Source organism: Podarcis vaucheri (assembly GCF_965113315.1).
Source record: "Podarcis vaucheri genome assembly, chromosome: 2".
In the NCBI taxonomy this organism is placed as follows: Eukaryota; Metazoa; Chordata; class Lepidosauria; order Squamata; family Lacertidae; genus Podarcis; species Podarcis vaucheri.
Window position 1 is genome coordinate 123,212,505 of NC_138760.1, and position 20,476 is coordinate 123,232,980.

General features: G+C 46.7%; 1 protein-coding gene and 1 long non-coding RNA gene across 4 annotated transcripts in view; one reads left to right on the forward strand and one right to left on the reverse strand.

Moving 5' to 3' along the window:
* The window catches only part of LOC309525555, an 88,428-nt gene that overhangs the window by 37,751 nt on the left and 30,201 nt on the right, over nucleotides 1-20,476 (forward strand). The window lies entirely within an intron of this gene.
* LOC309524644 (uncharacterized protein) lies at nucleotides 3,189-12,604 on the reverse strand. Of its 3 annotated transcripts, none has more exons than XM_082209444.1 (4): nucleotides 12,279-12,378; nucleotides 9,046-9,695; nucleotides 6,684-6,807; nucleotides 3,189-5,235 (listed from the first exon to the last, which is right to left on the reverse strand). In XM_082209444.1, the coding sequence occupies exons 1-4, from the start codon at nucleotides 12,370-12,372 to the stop codon at nucleotides 3,512-3,514; spliced, it is 2,592 nt and encodes an 863-aa protein (XP_082065570.1). In that variant the 5' UTR covers nucleotides 12,373-12,378; the 3' UTR covers nucleotides 3,189-3,511. The 3 variants fall into 3 exon arrangements, with proteins under 3 accessions (XP_082065570.1, XP_082065569.1, XP_082065571.1); XM_082209443.1 differs by having other exon boundaries at nucleotides 3,189-5,238; XM_082209445.1 differs by lacking the exon at nucleotides 12,279-12,378 and adding an exon at nucleotides 12,387-12,604 and having other exon boundaries at nucleotides 3,190-5,238.

Sequence of the window (20,476 nt, forward strand, 5' to 3'; positions counted from 1 at the left end):
CACATGCTCGCCAGCTGAGATACTGCCCTCTCTGTGTGGTGGCTTGTAGCAGGCTGAAATACATTCCCCTCCATAACACTAAAGCTGACCAGATGAAACTGGTCTAACAATAATCTCTTGGCCTAGTGGCCACTAGTCTGCTTCACAGCAGCCTTCATCAAAATAAAAAAATTCCTTCCAGTAGCACCTTAAAGACCAACTGGTTCTTGGTATGAGCTTTCGTGTGCATGCACACTTCTTCAGATACACTGAAACAGAAGTTGCCAGATCCTTCTATATAGTGAGAAGGTGGGGAGGGGTATTACTCAGAAGGGTGGTGGAAATGGGAGATTGGCAGATAGCTGAGATGAGCCTGTTGACGACTCTTAACGACTGCAATAGGTCTTACAGGAAAAGACAAGGGGTGAGAAGGTGAAAAATGGCTAAGTCATGTATAATGAGATAAGAATCCAATGTCTTTGTTCAAACCAGGTCTCTCCATGGTTTTGAGTTTGGTTGCAATTCAGCAGCTTCTCTTTCCAGTCTATTTCTGAAATTCCTTTGTAGTAAAACAGCTACTTTGAGATCTTGTATAGAATGTCCTGGGAGATTGAAGTGTTCTCCTACTGGTTTCTTTGTCTTGTGATTCCTGATGTCAGATTTATGTCCATTTATCCTTTGGCGTAAGGTTTGGCCTGTTTGTCCAATATAGAGAGCTGAAGGACACTGTTGGCATTTGATGGCATACACAATGTTAGACGATGAGCAATTAAATAGTCCCAAGATGGTATGTGTGATGTTGTTGGGGCCAGTAATGGTGTTGTCCGGGTGTATGTGGCAGCAAAGTTGGCATCTGGGTTTATTGCAGGCTCTGGTGCCAGTGTCCGTGTTAAGTCTGGTTGTAGTATTATTGTGGGTTAGGAGTTGTTTAAGATTGGGTGGCAGCAGCCTTGTGAAGGCTAAAAAAGGGCAGGGGAGCTGAGAACCACGCATGGCACCCAGAGGGCTTTTGAAGAAGGTGGGGAGAAAAAAGAAAGCACTTGCACTGCAGGCAGAAATTCAACATGGTGTGTGATATAGTAGTAGTGTCTGACTACGACCTGGGAAACCAGGGTTCAAATCCCCACTTGGCCATGAAGCTCACGCCCAACTTACCTCACAGGGTTGTTGTTGGGATTAACTAAGGAGTGGGAGAACCGTTTAAGTCAATTTGAGCTTCTTGGAGGAAAAGGTGGGACGGCAACCCCCCTGGAGTGTATGAAATCGAGTAACCATTTGGAAACCCAATGTAGCCATCTGAAACAAGTCAGTGCACTTAAAACCCATTCATTCTCTTTAGTACTCGTCTCTTCTTTTTTATTTTTTTCTGGCAGCGGTTCTTAGCCTTTTTTGGGTCACGGATTCCTTTGAGATTTGGATGAAAGTTGTGGATCGTGTCACCAGAATAATGTACATAAAAACATTTTATGCACATCTTTCCTTTTTTTTTTGCTCCTGGTTTACAGACCATGTGAAGCCAATCTGTGGACTTTAGGTTAAGAACCCATGGTCTCCAGTCCTAGTCCTGCTCACCTTACCTGAAGAAGTGTCTCCACCCCCATCGTTCAGCCTGGATGCCGAGATCCAGGTCCGAGGGGCTTCTGCCGATTCCCTCACTGCAAGAAGTGAGGTTACAGGGAACCAGGCAGAGGGCCTTCTCAGTAGTGGCACCTGCCCTGTGGAACGCCCTCCCTTCAGATGTCAAGGAGATAAACAGCTATCAGACTTTTAGAAGACATCTGAAGGCAACTCTGTTGAGGGATGTTTTTAATGGTACAAGTTTTACTGTGGTTTTATAATTTGTGGGACACCGCCCAGAGTGGCTGGGGCAAGAAGACTGTTCGAGCTCTGAAACATTTGAAAACAAAATACTCAATACAGAAGCCTCTACGGAAAACTCAACACGGAAGCAATCTGGCATGTTTGACTTCCGAGGCGTGTTCGAAAACCGAAGCATTTACTTCCGGGTTTACGGCATTTGAAAACCGAAACGTTCGACAATGGAGACGTTCAAAAACTTAGGTACCACTGTAATAATAATATGTTGTTGTTGTTAACCCATCAAACTTGATGGCCATGGTCATGAGTAGAACTTAGTTGGAAACAAAACAAAACAACTTGTGCAGGATTTGAATCCAATACCTTTTGCATTGCATTTACAGTGGTGCCTCGCAAGACAAAATTAATTCGTTCTGCAAGTCTCTTCGTCTTGCGAGTTTTTCGTCTTGCGATGCACGGTTTCCCATAGGAATGCACTGAAAATCAATTAATGCGTTCCTATGGAAACCGCCTTCAGACCAGGTCCGGGGACAGTCTGTCCCCGACCTCTTCTGAAGGCTGGGGGGGGGGGACAAGGGCTTTTCTTCCCACCCCCAGCATTTTAAAAAACCCCGGGACAGCGGAGGACTTCTCCGCTGTCCGGGGCGATCTTAAAATGCTGGCGGGCGGCATTTTAAAATCGCCCCGGGACAGCGGAGGACTTCTCCGCTGTCCGGGGTGATTTAAAAGCCCCTGGGAAGGCAGGCAGGGGGGGACAAAGACTTTTGCCCCCCACCCGCCTTCAGAAGAGGTCCAGGACCTCCTCTGAAGGCGGGCGGGGGCAAAAGCCTTTGCTCCCACCCCCTGCCTTCAAAAGCTGTCCTGGACAGGCTTCGCAGACCTCTCCCGCTGCTTGCGGAGAGTTGCCAGCATGCCGAAGCCTGCACGCGCTGAGATCAGCGCGCCCAGGCTTCGCGGCCCCGCCGCCCGGCTTCGGAGCATCGTTCCGAAGCCGGGCGGCGGGAGGAGGTGTTCCCTCCCCGCCGCCCGGCTTCGGGAGGAGGTGTTCCCTCCCCGCCGCCCGGCTTCGGAGCATCGTTCCGAAGCCGGGCGGCGGCGGGAGGTGTTCCCGCCCCGCCGCCCGGCTTCGGAGGAGGTCCGAGGACGGTGGGGAAGACGCGCTGCGCTTCCCCGCTGTCCCGGAGATTTCCCTATGGGCTGTCGTCTTGCGAAGCAAGCCCATAGGGAAATTTGTTTTGCGAAGCGCCTCCAAAACGGAAGACCCTTTCGTCTAGCGGGTTTTCCGTCTTGTGAGGCGTTCGTCTTGCGGGGTACCACTGTATTGTTGTTAGCCGCTCTGAGTCTGGCTTCGGCTGGGGAGGGCGGGATATAAATATTTTATTATTATTATTAAGAGAGCTAGCCCCCCCCCCCCAATGCCAAGCCTCACCATCATCAGAAAGGAGCATAAAACAAAACCACACACAGACGCTTGGAATTAAAACATTTATTTTTTTATATAAAAAAGAAAGGAAAGAATGAAAAAAGGTCGGTTGATGTCTCTTCTAAACCCACCTCTCTATGTTCTACCCACATCATGTAGCTCTATTCCTAACGTTACCCACCCAGGCAAAAATATCTGCAAAATCAGAGATGGGGAACCTTTGGGCCCCTAGAGCTTCCTGGACTTGAGTGGCCACCGTGTTCCCGCGCACATCCTTGGGAGGCCTGCCTCTCACACGTTCTCTCCTGTGTGGATTCTCATGTGCGTCCGGAGGTTTGAACTCTGGCTGAAGTTCTTCCCGCAGCCTGAGCACTTGTAGGGCTTCTCCCCGGTGTGCATGCGCCGGTGCACCCTCAGGGCAGAGCTAGAGTCAAAACTCTTGTCACAATCGGGGCACTTGTGCGGCTTCTCCGCCGTGTGGGCCCTCTGGTGCTTGAGGAGCTCGGACTCTCCGCTGTAGCTCCTGCCGCACTCGGCGCACTTGAAGGGCCTCTCGCTCCGGTGGACCTTGCGGTGCCCCGTCAGCGCGGAGATGCAGTCGAAGCACAGGCCACACTCCTTGCACTTGAAGGGCTTCTCCCCCGTGTGGGTCCTGCGGTGCTTGATGAGCTGAGACTCCTTGTCGTAGCTCTCGCCGCAGTCCGCGCACTCAAACGGCTTCTTCCGGGTGTGGTTCTTGGCGTGCATCTGGTAGTTGCTCTCCCAGCGGAAGCACTTTCCGCACTCCAAGCACTGGAACGGCCTCTCTCCCGTGTGTGTCCGTTCGTGGAGGTAAAGCACGGACCTCTGGGTGAAGCTCTTCTCGCACTGCGAGCACTGGAAGGGCTTCTCGCCCGTGTGCGTCGCCTTGTGGCGGATCAGGTGCGAGGACTTGCCGTACCGCTTGCCGCACTCGGAGCAGGCGTACGGCCGGTCGCCGGCGTGGTTCTTCATGTGCATCTTGATGCTGCTCTCCCAGCGGAAGCTCTTGCCGCACTCGGCGCATCGGTAGGGCTTCCCTCCCATGTGGATCCTCCCGTGGACGAAGAGCTGCGAGCTCTGGCGGAAGCTCTTCCCGCACTCAGGGCACGGGTAGGGCTTCTCGCCCGTGTGCGTCCTCTCGTGGATGAGGAGGTCGTAGCGCCGGCTGAAGCTGTTCCCGCAGTGCGAGCACTGGTGCGGCTTCTCTCCGGTGTGGATTCTCTTGTGAGTGATGAGGTGCGATCCTTGGCTGAAGCTCTTCCCGCACTCGGCGCAGGTGTACGGCTTCTCCCCCGTGTGGCTCCTCTTGTGGGTGGTCAGGAGGCTCTTGTCCCCAAAGCTCTTGTCGCACTCAGAGCACTTGTAGCGCTTCTCCCCCGTGTGGGTCAGCTGGTGCCTCATCAGGTGGCCCCTCTTGATGAAGCACTTCCCGCAGTCGGCGCAGGTGAAGGGCCTCTCTCCCGTGTGGATTCTCTCGTGATCGGAAAGGATAGTGCTGGTGCTGAACGTCTTCCCGCACGCCAAGCATTTGTACGGCTTCTGTCCTTCGTGGCTCCGGCCGTGCCTCACAAGGAGCGCTTTGTAGCCAAAGCCCTTGCCGCAGTCCACACACTGGTAGGGCTTCTCTCCTGTGTGGATGGTCAGGTGGTTCGCCAGGACAGAGAGCCGGTCAAAGGCTTTCCCGCATTCAGAGCACACGTGCGTTTTCTTTCGCCTGCGGGCCAGCCGCCTCTGTGGGAGGTCAGAGCTCTGGCTGCGTCCTTCTCCGCGGTCGGGTCCCTCTGTTTCTCTCTCACAGGACATATCTTCAGGGGAACCTCTGCCACCACAAGGGCTTTCTCGAACCCGCTGGTTTCCAAATGTTTCTTGTGTGTTCGGTCCCTGAGAAATAATCCCGGTTGCTCCATCCAGCAATACCCCGTTGAGTTCACATTGCTCGGGTCCTTTTGCCAGCTGAAATGTCTCCACCTCATCTTCCCTCACCTGCTGGTCACCTGCTGGAACAGAAAGAGGATCTTGGTTTCAGTCAAACATGGCCCACCCTGAGGGAAACGACAGTTGCTTCTATGGATTGTCTATTGTTCTTATGAATTGTGCCCAACGGTGTCATCACTCTGCCGGTGGAAAATATGTTCCTAGCCCACATTTCCCCCACAAAGGCTCCCAGGGTAGCAAACACCAAATTGATAAAGCAGTAAAATTAAATATAAGCCAAAAGCATATTTCAAACATTTAAAATCAACTGCCTCTGCCTCCTCCCTCTCCTGCCTTGCTGTAGGAAATGGGTGGAAGGGGGAGAGGCCTGCTGGGAAGGGAAGCAGGAAACTACAAGGCTGGCCAGGCAACAGGGCTGCCAGCAGTAGTCACTGCTGCCAGAGCCCCCTAAGTGCACCCCCAAAAAATCATGGGGTCTAGTCTGTACCAGTAGTAGGCTACTTCCTAGGCAAGATTAACTACTCCCCCCTCCCCAGAAAAACTTGCTAGTGTCAATTTTAAAAGCCAGATGTCTTACAGAAAAAATGAAAAGCACACAACTTGAAACTGCTAAATTTATTTTAAATTGCAAGAATAAGCGATGCATCTTAGATGAGCTTTATCAAATAAGAAAGAAAACGCTTCGGCACGCAAATCATTTTAAATAATCTTGTGAATTGTGATGTTGAAATTTACGTAAAAGTTTCACACAGTTGGAAGTGCGTGCTTTGTGTATCATGGAATTTTAAGCAGGGAGATCAGAAATGCCAAAAAACAAACCACCCCAAAATGTGTTACAATGACATCAAAGGCTAAATATATGGAAGACCCTTAAATAAAACAAGTGTTGATGAGAACAGGAAGATCTTGTCATTAACACTCCAAGTGTTAGTTAGCTTCCTAGTGCTGGGATGTGTGTGCTATCATCAAGGGTGCTTTGATTTTCATTTCCACAAGTCTGTGATTTCTGCGTGTACAAACTAGGGACAGAGGTATTTTATTTTTTTTGGTCTTTTTGCAAAAACCGTCAGCACCCATCATAGCCTTTGATAGCCGTATCCTCCCTGAATTTACCTAATCACCTTTTAAAAGCTGATGAGCATCCCTACAAGATGTTATGACTGCTGTACAGTGGTACCTCGGGTTACAGACGCTTCAGGTTACAGACTCTGCTAACCCAGAAATAGTACCTCGGGTTAAGAACTTTGCTTCAGGATGGGAACAGAAATTGTGCTCCGGCGGCAGCACAGCAGCAGTGGGAGGCCCCATTAGCTAAAGTGGTGCCTTAGGTTAAGAACAGTTTCAGGTTAAGAACGGACCTCCGGAACGAATTAAGTACTTAACCCGAGGTGCCACTGTAGTTTAGCACAGAGCAAGGCCTTGGATGTTGGTCCGAGTGACAGGAAGCAGACAGGGACAGGTGCTGCAGAAGCCAGGTCCCAGCTGCCATCCCAGCAAGGAGGCTCACCCAGCAAGGAGGCTGCTCCCGTCTCTTCTTGCTTGGCCTCCACTTGGAGGTTCTGATGAGGGTCCGATGGGTTCTGCTCCGATAAGGGGAAATCAACAGAGTCCTCCTTCAATGGTCCTGGGGGCTGAAAGAGAAGCAGGCAGGTTAGGGAGTTTTACAGGGATGCTGTGGGGAACCCCCAGTCAATGCTACAGATATAATAATGTCTAGAGTTCAAAGGTCTTCAAGTCTGGGCAGAAATGACTGGCAGAATCCGAGACCAGGGAGAAGAAATGGTGGAAGAAGACTGGAAGAAATTTAAAGACAATCTACAGAAATACTGTAAAATTAATGAATGTTAAAATGATGTTGGACTGAAAATAAGTGGTATAAGTGGTTTTGGTATTAAGGCTAATAAGAATATGTAAATATAGATAGTTATTTGGATGAAAATATATAGTTATAATAGGTTAAGATTATAGAGTAAAGATAAATGAAAGAGGGTAAGGATTTGCTGAAAGGACTTTGTAAACAGGAATACAAAAGGGGAGGTGTGAGGAGGTCAAGGAAATAAGCAAATGAACTTAAAGATATTGAAAAATGGATTATTTCTTTTTAAGATTTTTTTTCTTTTTTCTCTTCTTTTTTATTTTTTCAACTACCAGTTTTTTAGGTTTCTTTTTTGGGAACTTTCTTATTAGCTTTTGTTCTTTTTTCTTTTCTCTTTTTTGTATGTGTAATAGTTGGTTTAATCATTTTTAACTTGCAGGAAATTGGCTGTTCTGTGGCATCATTCTGTGTGAACTGGAACATTAAAGAATGTTGGAGTCTTGTCTCAATGGCCAGGTTGAGACATAATGTCAGATTTAAAGGAGGGGGCAAGACAAAAGACAATATAAACTTTCAACAAACTGCAAGTCGGTTTATTGAATATAGTAAATATTTGCAGTTAATTAAGACACACGGAAGTTTTTAACACTGTTTTAAGATTGAAGTTTGACAAAATCTAATCCATTGCCAAAAAGTTGTGCTATACATTAATATTTCCCCTCCTTCCCCAAATACATTTGTGGCACACCCCAAGAATCCTGGGAAAGGTAGTTTGTTAAGGGCCCTGGGAACTGCTGCTCTGTGAGGGGTAAACAACAGTTCCCATAAATCTCTCCTGCCCAACGTATATATTCATTTATAATAAAACACAACAAAATCTAATAACAGATGCTTAATAAAATGAAATAGATGTGGAGTAAAGGGGATATATAGAGCCAAACATATAGGAACAGAATTCCATACCAAAATCACATGCAATGAATTAATATCACGAAGTTCCAAGTAACACAAACAGGTTTACATTCTCCTGCCCTTTATTCCTACAGTACATTATAAAAAGGCTCCACTTTTCAATGATTGTCTGTCTACCAAAGGGTCAACAACTTTGGTCAGCCCCCACAGCCCTTCACTTCACCAAATCTGGCCCTTTGAAAAACGTTTGGACACCACTGGAACTATGCCCCCTCTGGTTCTCACCTAATATGTAAGCTAAGCATACATAGGTAAAGGTAAAGGTACCCCTGCCCGAACGGGCCAGTCTTGACAGACTCTGGGGTTTGTGCGCCCATCTCACTCAAGAGGCCGGGGGCCAGCGCTGTCCGGAGACACTTCCGGGTCACGTGGCCAGCGTGACAAAGCTGCATCTGGCGAGCCAGCGCAGCACACGGAACGCCGTTTACCTTCCCGCTGGTAAGCGGTACCTATTTATCTACTTGCACTTAGGGGTGCTTTCGAACTGCTAGGTTGGCAGGCGCTGGGACCGAGCAGCGGGAGCGCACCCCGCCGCGGGGATTCGAACCGCCGACCTTTCGATCGGCAAGCCCTAGGCGCTGAGGCTTTTACCCACAGCGCCACCCGCGTCCCACATATATACATACATATGTATGTATGTAAGCATACATACTGCGCCCCAAATTTTAGTTATCCATTTTCTCATAGATGGTTTTTCCAGAGGATAGACAAGATAATGCCTTCTTTGAGAAATTGAGCATTTTCATAATGTACTGCAGTAATAAAGTGCAGAGGAATGTAAACACCTTTGTGTAACTTGGAACCTAGTTCCCATGATTCTTGGGGTGAGTGCTACATAGGCATTTAAATGTATGGCGCAGATGGGATCTTGTTTGTTCGTACTAAGCCACAGTTTCTTTTAGCATCTGATGAGAACCAGGCCAATATATGTGCCTGCTGAGGAAAAAGAGGATGGGGGACAAACCCACAACTTGTTGGCTCTGGCTTTCATTGGGAAGTGGCGCCACCTACTGTTCGGCTCCCTGCCTTCTGCCCTACCACTCCCAAAGGGGCACTAGCCACACCGCTGACACCGCCTCACCTTTTGCTCCCACTCTTCAGAGAGGAGAGGGAAGCCTTCGGCCAGTGCCATTGCTTGAGACATATTCTCGGGGCTGCGTTCCTGCACCCAGCGCTGCATCCATTGGGGCAAGACAGCAAGGAACTGCTCCAAGATCACCAGCTCCAGCATCTGCTCCTTGGTGTGTCTCTCGGGCCTCAGCCACCGGCAACAAACCTCCAGGAGCTGCCGGCCATTTTCTCGGGGGGTCTCCGCTTCCCGGTAGCGGAACTCCCGGAAGTGCCGGCATCGTGCCTCCAAGTCTTCTTCGTCTGGAATCTCCTCCTTCACTTTTCCGGAGGCTTCTGGGCTCATGTAGGTCTCAGGGAGGCCTCCCCCTGGATCTGGGGCTTGCTCTCCTCTAGGCCACTGGCCGGCATCAGCTGCCCCCTTGAAAGAGGGATGGAAAGCAGCAGCGTTGTCCATCAGCTGGGGGTTTCTCAGCCCAAAATTAGGAGACTGCATCATCTTCAAGAGTTCCTGCCACAGGGGTTCCCCCATCGCTCCCGGAGGCACCCCTGTCCAGAATTCCCGGACCGCTCTGATCTGGATATCGTGGGGGGCCGGCCCACCTTCCTCTGGCTTCTCCCCAGGTTGCGCTGAGTCCTGCTCCTCCATCTTCGTTCCTTGTGCTGCAAATAAAATCAACATTGAAAAGTGTGGAGTCATAATAATAATAATAATAATAATAATAATAATAATAATAAAATTCCTTCCAGTAGCACCTTAAAGACCAACTAAGTTAGTTCTTGGTATGAGCTTTCGTGTGCATGCACACTTCTTCAGATACACTGAAGAAGTATCTGTGTATCTGTTCAGTGTATCTGAAGAAGTGTGCATGCACACGAAAGCTCATACCAAGAACTAACTTAGTTGGTCTTTAAGGTGCTACTGGAAGGAATTTTTTTATTTTGACTATGGCAGACCAACACGGCTACCTATCTACTACTGGAATAATAATAATAATAATATTAAAATTGTATTTATATCCTGCCCTCCCCAGCCGAAGCCGGGCTCAGAGCGGCTAACAACAGTAAAATGATACAACATTCTAAAATCATTTCATTATAAAATCAGTTCAAGTAAGATAATAATAATAATGGATGATGGGAGCTCCTCATTCAGGGAACTTAAGAAGAGAAGCTCTGCTGGGTTAGACCAAAGGCCCGTCTCAGACAACATCCTGGTTCCACCAGTGGCCCACAAGCTAATAGGAAGGCAACAGCCGCCGAAGCTCCCCAGTGGCTGGTATTCAGAAGCAGGCTGCCTCTAGAACAGCGTTTCCCAAACCTGGGTCTCCGTCTGTTTTTGGACTACAACTCCCACCATCCCTGACCACTGATCCTGCTAGCTAGAGATGATGGGAGTTGTAGTCCAGCAAGAGCTGGAGACCCAAGTTTGGGAAATCGTGCTCTAGAACATAAGCAGAGTCCTGCTAGATCGTGCCAATAGCCCTTCCAGTGCGGCATACTTCCTCACAGTGGCCGACCAGACCCCTCAGTGGGAGCCCCGCAGGCAAGACCCGAGTCATTCATTCGCTTAACAGTCAACCTGGCAGATTCAAAAGCTCACTGATCATTCTTGGGAGTTTCCCCCCGCTTTTTATAAACATATTATTTTTGCGGACAGTGGTTTTCAAAGGGTGTGGCAGGAGAGGATGGCAAATGTAGTGGGAAGAATCAAGGACAATCAAATAAACATCTAAACATTTCAGTGTGATATAATACGGTATCAAAATAATGCTTGTTATTTGCAGAATACAGATAGAAATATTTTCAAAACAAGAGCAAGAGCATCAAGGGATACTCCTATAAATCAATCTCTGCTAGGAGTCCCGCCCCCATGTATTTATTATCAATTTTAAAAAATTGTGAGCACATTTTTATTCTGAAAGTGTAGCCCAGAGAAAAAAGTTTTGAGAACCACTGATTTACGGGGTTCACTTTCACAAGGGCAGTGGCAGGCCTTAAAGAAGAATTAGGCATCTCTTCACCCTTTGGGAAGTTGCCCATCAAATCAAACGCAGCCGCAATAGCTAAGCAAAACATCAAGAGCTCAAGGCAGTGCAACTGTGATTTCTCCATGCTAGAGCGGAGAGCAAGTGATGGGAGAAGAACATTGCAAGCTGCCTAATACCGAGTCAGACCCATTGGCCGACTTAGCTCAGTATTGCCTACACTGACTGGCAGCCTCTCTCGGGGGGTTTTAAACAGAGGTCTTTCCCCAGCCCTACCTGGGAAGACCAGGGAGCTTTTGCATGCATAGAGGGAGACATTCCGCTTCTTGTGGGCTTGCACAGAATTCGAACCCAGGTGCAACCAGGAGTGAGAATCACACCAGCCTTCCCAGGGGTGCCAACTTTTATAAAATATTGGGGGAGAGGTGTGCAGGTAAGAGCCCCGACCCGCATAATCGATTGCATGATGAGCTGCACGCACAACATTTGAATGGCAATCCATCAGCTTTGGAGGGGCACAGCCCCCTCAAATATTGTGGGGGCGGAAGCTCCCCCAGCCCCCAGGAGTTGGCTCCTATGAGCCCTCCCTGGACCGATAAGCCTGTCTTATCAGAAACAGGATACTGGGGTGAGAGGGGAACCTTTCCAGCAGGGCTCTCTCTCCTCCGGGTATCCCATACAGTGGTACCTCGGGTTAAGTCCTTAATTCGTTCCGGAGGTCCATTCTTAACCTGAAACTGTTCTTAACCTGAAGCACCACTTTAGCTAATGGGGCCTCCTGCTGCCGCCGCGCTGCCGGAGCACGATTTCTGTTCTCATCCTGAAGCAAAGTTCTTAATTAATTAATTAAAATTAATTAATTAATTTTATAATGAATGATTTTAGAGTGTTGTTTATGCTATACTTTTATACTGTTTTATTGTTGTTAGCCGCCCTGAGCCCGGCTTCGGCTGGGGAGGGCGGGATATAAATAAAATCTATTATTATTATTATTATTATTATTAACCCGAGGTACTATTTCTGGGTTAGCGGAGTCTGTAACCTGAAGCGTATGTAACCTGAAGCATATGTAACCCGAGGTACCACTGTATTTCCTTCATCTGGAATCCCCTGGGGAAACCAAGGCACTACAAAAGCCAAATAGTACCATGTCCCCCCCCCCCCCCAATATCCTCAGTGCTGGTACCCATTTCCCTTCTCCCCACTAAACAGGCTGAGATCTCTTGCTGGGAATAAGCCGCCCGCTTATCTCTCTGACCTGCCACAGGTGAGAATCCTTTATTTCGGAGGTGGGAGACGCCCCTGCCTTCATCTTTCCAGCCAAGGATGCTTCGTCCCAGGCCAGCCATCATTGGTTTGCACTCACCTGATCCAGGAAGGCTTTGCATGGCGCTAGTCCTGCGGGTATGCGCGGCTCTCTCCCCCCCCCTTTCTTTTCTTTCTTTTTGCAAAAATAAATGCAAAGAGGTAGAGAGCGGGTGGTGATGGGCGGATTTGGAAATGCACCTCCTGCAAGGAGAGAACGGGCTGGGGGAAGCAGCCCACCTCCTCCCGGGGCTCCTCTTCTGCAGCCGGCCGCGCCTGTCTGGAAAGAAGAGCTCGGTGCGTTTAACCCCTCTCAGCCCAGCGCCTCCTCTTCTTAAAACCCCCCAGAAGCACCGGCCGGGGGGGGGGCGGGCGGCGGGAGGATGCAGCGGTGCGGCATCGGATGACTCATCCGGCCCCGCGTCCACCTTCCCCGCCGTGCCTTAGTTTTGCCCGGGAGAAGCTGCACCGGTTGAATGCCTGCCTGCCCGCTATGCACAGCATGCAGGTTGGCCGGTGGAAATTCCACAACAGGGCGATGAAACATTTCAAAAAGAATAAGGTGCAATAGTGAAACCAGTAGAATTGAAACAAACCTCATAATGGGAACTACAAAGAATTTTACTGGACAACAATAACAATAAGAACTAATAAAAAAATTCCTTCCTGTAGCACCTTAAAGACCAACTAAGTTAGTTCTTGGTATAAGCTTTCGTGTGCATGCACACGAAATGTATCTGAAGAAGTGTGCATGCACACGAAAGCTCATACAAAGAACTAACTTAGTTGGTCTTTAAGGTGCTACAGGAAGGAATTTTTTTATTTTGAATAAGAACTAAAACATACAGTGCGACCAATGTAATAAACAGTAGATGTAAATGGAAATAGACAGACAACAAGAATTGTGCGTTATAGAAGGATTTATTTGTTTACAGCTATTTTTTGGACAAATGTGGAAGAAGAATAACAATACAGTGGTACCTCGGGTTAAGAATTTAATTCGTTCTGGAGGTCCGTTCTTAATCTGAAACTGTTCTTAACCTGAAGCACCACTTTAGCTAATGGGGCCTCCTGCTGCGGCCGTGCCGCCGGAGCATGATTTCTGTTCACATCCTGAAGCAAAGTTCTTAACCTGGGGTAATATTTCTGGGTTAGCGGAGTCTCTAACCTGAAGCGTATGTAACCCAAGGTACCACTGTATAAAAAATGGATAAGGAAAATGCGAAAAATCTAAGACGTATAAAAAAAGCCAGAAGAAGGAAGGAGGGAAGTCAGCTCCTAGGAGCAAGTATAAATGTAAAATGTAATGCAATATGTGTATGTGCAGTATGTAATAAAAAAAACAATAAAGATTACGGGGGGGAGGAGGGGGAATAAAAGAATGCAGGTGGTCGCTTAACTTCTGCAAAGCGTGCTCAGACTTTCTCAATGGAGTATTTGGCGCCCTCTGATTTCAGGGAAGGTGGTGGGGACGGGACTGGATGCCCCTTTAAAGCTGAAACACCCTCGCATGAACACACACGCACACACACACACACACACGTGAAAGGCCCTGCCCATAGAAAGATAGCAGCAGAGGTTGGACGGCCATCTATCACAGATGCTTTAGTTGAGGTTCCTGTATCGCAGGGGGTTGGACTAGATGACCCTTGGGGTATCTTCCAGCTCTGCAGTTCTATGATATTTTAAGATAAGGCATTGCCGATAGAATACTAGCCTGTCAGGACAAACAAGGCTCCTGATACGCTAGAGGTCTGTGTACAGGGATGGTTTTGTGGTTAGGAGCAGTTCATACATACACATGACTTAGCCTGTTTTGGGGCACTCCTTTTATTCTCCTTCCACCTTTCTTTATTACAGTTCTATCCCACTTTTCCTCCAAAGCACTCAAGGTGGCCTTCATGAGCCTCTCAGATCAACCCTGCGACTGACTCAACCCTGGGCTGAGAGAAGACAGTGACCAGCCCAAAGTCACCCTGTCAGCTTCATGGCTGAGTGGGGATTTGAAACCCAGACTCCCACGTCCTAGTCCAGCCCTCTAAGGCTTTCTATCAATATATGTCGTCAACAGGCTCATCTCAGCTATCTGCCAATCTCCCATTCCCACCACCCTTCTGAGTAATACCCCTTCCCACCTTCTCACTATATAGAAGGATCTGGCAACTTCTGTTTCAGTGTATCTGAAGAAGTGTGCATGCACACGAAAGCTCATACCAAGAACTAACTTAGTTGGTCTTTAAGGTGCTACTGGAAGGAATTTTTTTATTTTATCAATATATGGATGAGGTTCAGAGCCAAAAACAGGCTTGAGAGGAGTGAATGTTGGGCCATAAAATCACCAATCTGTATAGCTGGAAGGGACCCAAAGTGTCATCTAGTCCAACCCCCCAAAATGACATGTTTCAAAAAGGACATGTTTCAAAATGAAACAAAATACAAATGTATTGACTGAATTTAAAAACCAAATTTAAAACAAAGGTGCAATACAAAAATTCCTAAAATGCTCATCCAACAGCACCATAAGAAGGCCAATTCCTTTTTAAAAAATAATAATTTCTATTTGATTTTACAAGTGTAAAGCTATAACAATGCCAAATACATATCTACCTTTAGAGAGTTCTCTGAATCTCCAGACTTCCCACCATCCCCTTCAAGGGTCTTATTGTTAACGTTTTCAGCTGCATATTATTTCGTAATCCATATTTTGTACTTCTCCATATTGTCCATATTGTTACATTACAAGTGTTAAAATCCTGCTAATGTTTTCATCTGCTTACAGTGGTCTCCTAAATAAATTATAATTTTTTCCCATTCTATCTTGAAGTTTTTGTCTTCAGTTTAACCCTGTTTAGGGAAGTTTTTAGTGACTGATGTTTTAATGTATTTTTAATCTTTTGTTGCAAGCCGCTCAGAATGGCTGGGGAAATGAAGCCAGATGGGCGGGGTAGAAATATCTATCTATCTATCTATCTATCTATCTATCTATCTATCTATTTATAGAACCAAGAAAGACAAGTCCTAACCCAACTCCACTAAAAGATGAAGAGGCAGGGTGGAAGAAGATTGGAAAAAGTTTAAAGAATATCTAAAAAAATACTGTAAAATTTATGAATGTTAAATGGACGTTGGATGGAAAATAAGCGGTATTGGTAAAAAGATTAATAAGAATATGTAAATATAGATTGATAATGAGGGAAAATGTATTTTCAATATAGGTTAAGATCTTGAGTAAAGTTAAGGATAGAGGGTAAGGATTTGCTGAACTAAATATCTGAACTGGAATACAAAAAGGGAGGTGTGAGGAGGTCAAGAAACTAGTGATGAAGTAAAGGATATGAAAACTCTAATCTTTTTTCTGTTCTGTTTGTTAGTGTTCTTTGCTCTTTTTCTTTTATTCTGTTAAATGTTTCTTTTTATTCTGTATTTTTATTAATTGTTCAATAAATAGTACTTCAAAAAATAAAATAAAAAATAAAAGATGAAGAGGCAGACCTTAACTACCAAAGGGATGGTTAAATAAAATGCCCTAGTCTGGTACTTAAAAGCTGACAACATTTGTGCCCAAGGGGTTTCCCCTGGGGATAGCATTCCAGATGCAAGAAAAAGTGTTTTGTCTTTAAAGCATTCTGGATCAGCTTCCCTGGGTTTCACAAAAGAATGCTAATATTTCTGAATGGCTACTGGTGCCTGGTCTGGGGCACTGGCCGTGAAACAGTGCTTGGTACTTGGGAAAGCATAGGAAGCAGAAATAAAAGAGAGAGTTTCTCCAGTATCTTTGGGGATAGAGGATACCTGTCCACTGAAAATCTGTTGTGAGGTAGCAGGTCTGCTGTCAATGCACCAGCCATTTAAAGCATGTTTTCCCCAAATAATCCCAGGAACTGTAGTTTAAGAGCACCGGGAACTGTAGTTCTGTGACAGGTAGTAGTAGTAATAATAATAATAATAATAATAATAATAATAATAATAATAATTTATTTGTACCCCGCCCATCTGGCTGGGTTTCCCCAACCACTCTGGGCGGCTTCCAACAAAGACCAAAAATACACTAAAATTTCACACATGAAAAACTTCCCTGAAGTCTTCTGAAACTCAGGTAGTTGTTTATCTCTTTGACATCTGGTGGGAGGGCATTCCACGGGGTGGGTGCCACTACCGAGAAGGCCCTCTGCCTGGTTCCCTGTAGCTTTGCTTCTCACAATGAGGGAACCGCCAGAAGGCCCTCGGCGCTAGACCTCAGCGTCCGGGCAGAACGATGGGGGTGGAGACGCTCCTTCAGGTATACTGGGCCTTTGAGGCCGTTTAGGGCTTTAAAGGTCAACACCAACACTTTGAATTGTGCTCGGAAATGTACTGGGAGCCAATCTAGGTCTTTCAAGACTGGTGTTATGTGGTCTTGGTGGCCGCCCCCAGTCACCAGTCTAGCTGCCACATTCTGGATTGGTTGTAGTTTCCGGGTCACCTTCAAAAGTAGCCCCACATAGAGCGCATTGCAGTAGTCCAAGCAGGAGATAACCAGAGCATGCATCACTCTGGCGAGACAGTTCACGGACCCTTCTCAGCCTGCATACCAGATGGAGCTGGTAGACAGCTGCCCTGGACACAGAATTGACCTGCTCCACCATGGACAGCTGTGAGTCCAAAATGACTCCCAAGCTGCGCACCTGGTCCTTCAGAGGCACAGTTACCCCATTCAGGACCAGGGAGTCCCCCACACCCGCCCGCCCCCTGTCCCCCAAGAACAATACTTCTGTCTTGTCAGGATTCAACCTCAATCCATTGGCCGCCATCCATCTTCCAACCGCCTCAAGGCACTCACACAGGCACTCACACAGGTAAACTAAAGTTCCCATGATTCTTTGGGAGAGGGAGTTGGGCGCTTTAAATGTATGGTGCTTAACAGGGCTTTTTTTCAGCTGGAACTCAGATGGGCTTCACTGCCATTATAAAGAACAAGGGAGGCACTCTGGTACCTCTTTTTCTAGGAAAATAGCACTGGCATATACAGCCTCAGGGATGGGAAACTTGCAGCTCACCAGATGTTGGATTCTTAGCTCCCATCATCCCTGACTCATAGTTTGCACTTCTAATTTGTCCACAAGAAGACCGCAAATAGCAATTTTGTGCAACAGTATCTGAAGTGTTGGGCTATGAGGTGGGTTTGTACCCAAAATAAGTCACAGGGGCTAGCACCTTTGATTTTGCCATTTAATCTACAGACAGAGAGCAGAGAGGCTGTGCTTTCTGGGGCTGCTGGGAGTTGGGATCAGGCTAGTGCAGTGTTTTTCAACCTTTTTTGGGCAAAGGCACACTTGTTTCATGAAAAAAATCACGAGGCACACCACCACTGTGTGCGGAGAGGGAGATGTCAGAGCCCCGCTGCTCTCTATGGGGAATCGGATGAGAGCGGACCGCCTGTCCGCTCTCATCCGATCCCATCCGATCTGATCCCCACCCAGGACGGATGGAAAATAGGGTGGACACAGTCCGGCGCCCGCCTAGTGGGCAAAAAATTGACTTTTTTTTAAAAAAAAATTCTTTCGAATTTTTCAATTTTTCCCACGGCACACCTAGCAACATCTCGTGGCACACTAGTGTGCCGTGGAACAGTGGTTGAAAAACACTGGGCTAGTGAAGGCTGCTGTAGGACATAACAATCCAGGGAACTTCCTTAGCAAGGAGTTCCTGTTTTTGGAATTGCTCCAGGGCTCCCAACAGTCTCAAAGATCCAGATAAGGATCTTTATCTATTTGCCTAAATTGTCACATATCTGGGCTTGCCCTCTTGTCTTTTGTCCCCACTATTTAAACCCCTTCCACTTCCTTATGTATATCACTTTCCCACTTGGGGATAAAAATTCAGCCCTCCGACTGAAGAGGATTCCAGTACACAACTGCTTTGCAACAAACACGCCAATCTTAAAATGCGATTACTCTTTTGTTCATGCTAATGCTGCCATTCTTGTGCCTTTAAGCAGCTGCATGCAAAGGCAGATATTCAACAGGTTCAGATCTGCCCAGGTACAGCAAACCGACCCAATGGCTGCAGGGTTTACAGTTCCAGTTATTGGAATCCTGACTTTTGTGCAAACAGTTTAAAAGGTGCAAAGGCTCATCAGCTTCTGCCTTCATAACTGATAAGTGCAAAGGTGAAGATCACCAGGTGAGCTTGGGCCTGTTACTATCTCTGAGCCTAACCTGCATAGACTCCTTGGACCCAGCAGAAAGTACCTTTGAAGGGGGCTGACTCTGGTTCTATATACCTGGTGCTGTTGCATCTGGTTCAGCGGCCTCCTGCCTGCAACCCACAATTACAGTGGTCCCTTAAGAACATACAAAGAACATTTTAAAGTCCATTATTATTATTATTATTATTATTATTATTATTATTATTATTATTTCCTCTATCAAAAAATCCCAGGGCAGTGTACAACACTGAGAACACACTATACAGAGCACAGTAATAAAAACATAATAAAAAGCATAATAACATGATAGTGGGAGGTACACCATGGCTATTGTAGCAAGTAGCCAGTAGTGATGTATGGAAGTGAGAGCTGGACCATAAAGAAGGCTGATCGCCAAAGAATGGATGCTTTTGAATTATGATGCTGGAGGAGACTCTTGAGAGTCCCATGGACTGCAAGAAGATCAAACCTATCTATTCTGAAGGAAATCAGCCCTGAGTGCTCACTGGAAGGATAGATCCTGAAGCTGAGGCTCCAATACTTTGGCCACCTGATGAGAAGAGAAGACTCCCTGGAAAAGACCCTGATGTTGGGAAAGATGGAGGGCACAAGGAGAAGGGGACGACAGAGGACGAGATGGTTGGACAGTGTTCTCGAAGCTACCAGCATGAGTTTGACCAAACTGCGGGAGGCCGTGGAAGACGGGAGGGCCTGGTGTGCTCTGGTCCATGGGGTCACAAAGAGTCGGACATGACTAAACAACTAAACAACAACAGCTATTGATAGCTGTATTCTTCCCTCGATCAGCAGCATCTGGCTCAGAGCCAGGAACCAAGTTTACAGCCTCCGACATGGTGTTCTGCCACTGTAGGTTCCAAAGTTGTTAGAATTTAGGCATCAGGCTAAAACGTTCCTGTTGTCTTGCACGTTAATAAATGTTAGTACTGCTACAGTGCGGGGCAGTTCTGATTTATTTATTTTTATTAAAGATTTTCTTGATTTGTAGTGTGTGCAATGTCTCTCCTTTTTTTTTCATGTAACGTTTTTACAAATCAGTCAGTTCTGATATTTTTATGGTTACTTTAAAAAAAACTCATTGATGTTTTGACTTTTAATTGTTCATGCTTTATATTTTTAATAAAAGATATTTTGTCTATACTGTTAGCTGAGCCAAAGTAAACAACCTACCTACAGGATATATTTCCTTCATCGGGGTGCATTCAACCATGTGTGGCCCCACCCAAATCTGAAGTGCTGCAGTCTAGACACAGGTTTACCACCACAGTGAGAACTACCTAGGATGGTCATGTGCCCTACTTTAAGGAGAACAGTCCTCTATTTGATGGAATCTCCCCATCAAGTCTGGGTTGAAGATTAAAAAAAACCTCTAAAATGGCAGAGCTGGGATGGAGTGGAGATTAACACTATGCACTTGAAACGCATCTAACACACATGCCTTCACCCCCTGGGAACTGTAGTCTTTCTCTACAGTGCTACAATTCCTAGCACCCTTAAAGAACTACAGTTCCCAAGACTCTTTGGGGGAATTCATTTTTTCTTTTGGAGGGGGGTGCGTTGAAATGTTTTGCTGTGTTTTCAGTGCTGGTTTCAATAGGGTCACTCAGGGGTCTGAATTGGGATAGAAATAAAATGTAAAATAAATGAAAATGTATGGTGTGGATTTTGCGGGGAAGTTGCTACATCATCCACAGTCTGTGGCTGCGTAGCCAAATGAGCAGTCACAACAGTTATATTTCTGCTTAAATTGTTGCAAACGCGCATCTCCGCAAAGAAGCACGCGCGCATTTTATGCAAAAAGGTATCCTTTTTATTATTATTATGCATTTAATCTGTAAGTTAGTGGGTCTCCGCACTGAAAATGCTACATAGGGGTTAAACGTAAAGAGCGAGACTTCCTAGAGAGAGACCCAGGAATTTCAGCTGCAGACGCTCCTTCCTGCTTC